This window comes from Limulus polyphemus, unplaced genomic scaffold (genome assembly GCF_000517525.1).
Source record: "Limulus polyphemus unplaced genomic scaffold, Limulus_polyphemus-2.1.2 Scaffold2261, whole genome shotgun sequence".
In the NCBI taxonomy this organism is placed as follows: Eukaryota; Metazoa; Arthropoda; class Merostomata; order Xiphosura; family Limulidae; genus Limulus; species Limulus polyphemus.
In genome coordinates this window covers 76,049-79,930 of record NW_013667871.1, presented here as the reverse complement: position 1 = coordinate 79,930, position 3,882 = coordinate 76,049, and the positions used below count along the sequence as shown (strand labels likewise).

At 28.6% G+C, this 3,882-nt stretch overlaps 1 protein-coding gene across 4 annotated transcripts in view; it reads right to left on the bottom strand.

Annotated features, from left to right (window-relative positions):
- The window catches only part of LOC106466449 (rab GTPase-activating protein 1-like), a 93,419-nt gene that overhangs the window by 21,405 nt on the left and 68,132 nt on the right, over window positions 1-3,882 (bottom strand). For all 4 annotated transcript variants that reach the window (XM_022394448.1, XM_013926732.2, XM_013926731.2 and 1 more), the window contains one exon: window positions 2,379-2,420. In XM_022394448.1, coding sequence (XP_022250156.1) covers window positions 2,379-2,420 — 42 coding nt within the window. The remainder of the gene's footprint in view (window positions 1-2,378; window positions 2,421-3,882) is intronic.

Genomic DNA, 3,882 nt, shown 5'->3' with positions numbered 1-3,882 from the left:
GAACCATGTATAACTAATACTTCCACCACAAGTTGAAAATCACTTGGCGAACATGTAGCTTACGTTACCCTATCAAATTACGTAAGACATGGGCTACTCTGGAGTTGCTCCTGAATGTACCTCGGGTAAACACTTTTTTTTTATTATTATTTATTTTACCTAATCTAATCTAAAAAGGTTCTAATTTTTATATTTTAGTTACTATCATAATAATAAAATAAATAATACACATGAAAAACAAGAAATATAGCACTTATCTGGGACTTTTTCCTTGCTGTTGATGAAACTTAACCCTACTTAATGGTACTACTGTACTAAATTTTTTATTTAATTAAATAATGCACCAAAGAACACAGAATAATAACATGCAAAAAGCAGACAATGTTCTGACTTTCTAACTGGGCATTAAGAGCAGTTAAAAATTCAGCTAAGCACATCTGTGTGTTTTCTATAGGAATAAAGTCTGAATTAGAAGCAAAATATACAATTCTCTGTACAAAAACAATATAATATAATAAGACATCTGATAGATTAAACTTTGGCTTTTTATTGGCTATAAATAATATACTATAAAACATCAGAGAGAACTATTATAAATTTCTGAGAGAGAGGATGTGGCAAAAGGGGGGGGGGTCTGATTTTCTATTTTATGGCTATTGAAGGCTATAAAAATTATACTTTGCCTGAGAAATGACAATATTATAATGAGTTACTCACATTAAATTTCGTACTTCTCAGAGAGGTGGTAAATAAATTCGAAAAGAGGAGGACTAGGGGAAACTGACATTTGGATTATTAGCAAGATTTTTATAACAAGTTTATTTGTATACTATTATAAGAAAGTAGTTTAATTAAGTTTTGAATGTAGCTCAATAAAACCTCATGATATTTGTAGAAAAGGATGCCTGTAACAAGAGGGTTAAAGCACTACACACCTGAATCTTATAAGAACTCTTTATCAAACTTAAGAATTTTTAATAGCCAACCATACAAGTTCTGGTATGGAGTAAAAAGCCTTATCGATAGACTGCTATAACAAATGAAAAGCAATTTGAATTGCAATATTAAACTACATTTTAGAAATGTATAGTTAAGACACTTGGAGCAAGAATGTTAACAAATACATTGTTTTATTAAACTCTCTACTTTAAATATACGAGGTCAAACCTTGCCAACTTTTACTTGATGTATAGCAGGTTTTCTGATGTAGCTAAGAGATTAAGCAAACAACTATTTGTTTCATTTTATCATTGTCAACAAGTAAATTTATTTAGTAAAGCATGAAATTCATATAATATAATCCTTATTTCAGCAACTTTTTAATAAAACCAACTTTGAAAGGTAGTAAAACAAAATTTAAAACTTACAGAATAATGTTCCATATTGTAAAACTTTTGAAACACATCAATATACGAAATCCTAGATATATATTCTACAACGAAATAAAACACTACTGAAAACCAACATGGTCATCCCTGCAATATCTTTCAAACATTTTTCTTCAAATGTGGATCTTCCCCCTCCACACACTTACAAAAGTTCACCTTAATACAAATACAATACTGATAGTATATAGTTTACACTCACACTAAGTAACAGCTACACAGGACTATGATTGGCTTTCAAAAGCTGATACAAAACAAGCATCGCATCTAGACAATGTTTACATAAACTACAGGTGCTCTCATATTGTTTTCTACTTTTAAATCCAAATGACCTGACTCATATACACTAGAAAACCTAATATGTGCATAATGTTTAATAAACATCGAAATGCCTGGTGCATCAAGTTGACACACATCATACAGTTTGTTCTAATGGAGTGCAGAAAGAAAGTTATTAGAAAAATAACTTGAAACTTCACTACTACTTTCTACAGATTAAATAGCTAGGTCAAAAAAAATAAAAATACTATTTTTATATGTGATATTTGTATGAATCATAGCTTTAAAAATTAAAAAAAGATTTCTTTATACTGTATTAAAAAATATGCTTACCTTTTTTAACAGATTTTAATTAGTGATTTTTATGTCTTCCTACATTTTTCTAAAATTTTCCTAAAACATTCATACTTTATAAAACTGTAAAGCATTGTTAATCTTCCCAGTTATAATTCAAGAAAATGTAAGCTGAAACTCTGATCAAACAAAACAACTTAAATAATTATTTGGAGTACAGAGTTGTTTTATTTACTTGTAGTTACATGCATTATGCTCCAGCCAACATTACATAATTAGAAAAAGGTAAAGCGTTATGTTGTTCTTAAGAAGAACGTAACTTTCGAGCCGTAGCAGTTAAAAAAAATTACAACTTTTAATTTGGCACTTTATGACCACTATTACAAAAGCTGATCTACCTTTACTCACTGCAATACTTACCATAAGTAAAGCTACTGCTACTTGAAAAATTGTGTCCATTGCCTGAAATACATAAAGTACACAAATAATTGAAGCACTAAAAATAAATCAACTTTCATAGATAATGTATTTTTATTACCTTTCCCTCAGCTAATACTAATTTATTTTTGTAAATAATGTCATACAGTTGTAAATGACTTACATCATAAGCTACTAATACCTAAAAAAGGGAGTTGTTTATTTTAATTATTGCACCAGATTTTAAAACAGTTATGACATTGTGAGACTTAACATAAAACACAAAATGTGCTCAGTTTGATAATCTTAGTCATATCTCTTTTGAGGAATCAAACAAAAACTTAAACAGCTGGACTATGGAAGATACTTCAAATCTATATCTATCACGATACTCTCAAGTTCTACTTATTAAAGATGAACAGGGCAGTAACAATTTGACAGTTTGTCCAACAAAAGATAAATCTTAAACAGTCATAAGAAATTCCATTATAAAATAAATAAAAATAATACATACATCAATCACTTTTATTCTAGTTACAATAAATAAGTTTGTTTTTTCATTAAAAGCATCAGTATCTATTCTATACAAAAAATGCAGGTTTTAGTATGTTCATTTCCATTCTTGAATTACCTGTTTAGGTATTATGGTATAAATGTCTGTAGTAAATAACTACAATAACGTATTCAGCTAGTTAGATGATATATCAGAAGAAATGCAGTTAAAAATAATAACTACAACATTCATTTATATATCAGAAAACAGTGCTACGTAATTTTTAATGTAAAAATAAGCCCAAAGTTATTATAAAATTTGAACTAATGAAATTAAAAAAGTTTGTTTGTATGTTTGCTTGTAGTTAAGCACAAAGCTACATAATGGGCTATGTGTGCTATGCCCACCACAGGTATCAAAACCCAGTTTTTAGTTTATAAATCTTCAGACTTACAGCTGTGCTACTGAACAATAATAACAAGTATTAGAAGTATTATAATCCTTATAAATGTGCTTGTTTTACACTAGTAATCAATAACCAATGAACTTAAGATCCTAAGCAAAAGATCAAGTTATTGTTATACTTTTAAAATCCATGACAGTCTCATGTTTTTTAGATTTTTGGTCAAATTTTAAAGTATATGCTCAATAAAAATTGTCTGCTTTTGACTGTGCAAATCACAATGATGTTTGCACCACAGGCCCTTAACATTTAAGAATAATAATTTCACAAAAGTTTTCCTTTAAACAATGTGTTATTTAGGCCTAATATTTCAAACTCTCATCTCTTCTCCAGATGTGCAGGAAAAAAAGAAAATACACAAATCTGAAGTTAAATGTAAGAGAAGTTTAAAACAATGCTAAATGTCAGAATTTAGCACCATGTTAATGTGTGTGTGTGTGTGTGTGTGTGTGTCAGTTTAAAAAAATTGTATTTTAACAACTTAATATTGTAAATCACATTAAAAATAGCTGCGAATGAGAAGTTTAATTATTGTATTTTGGCACTTGTGT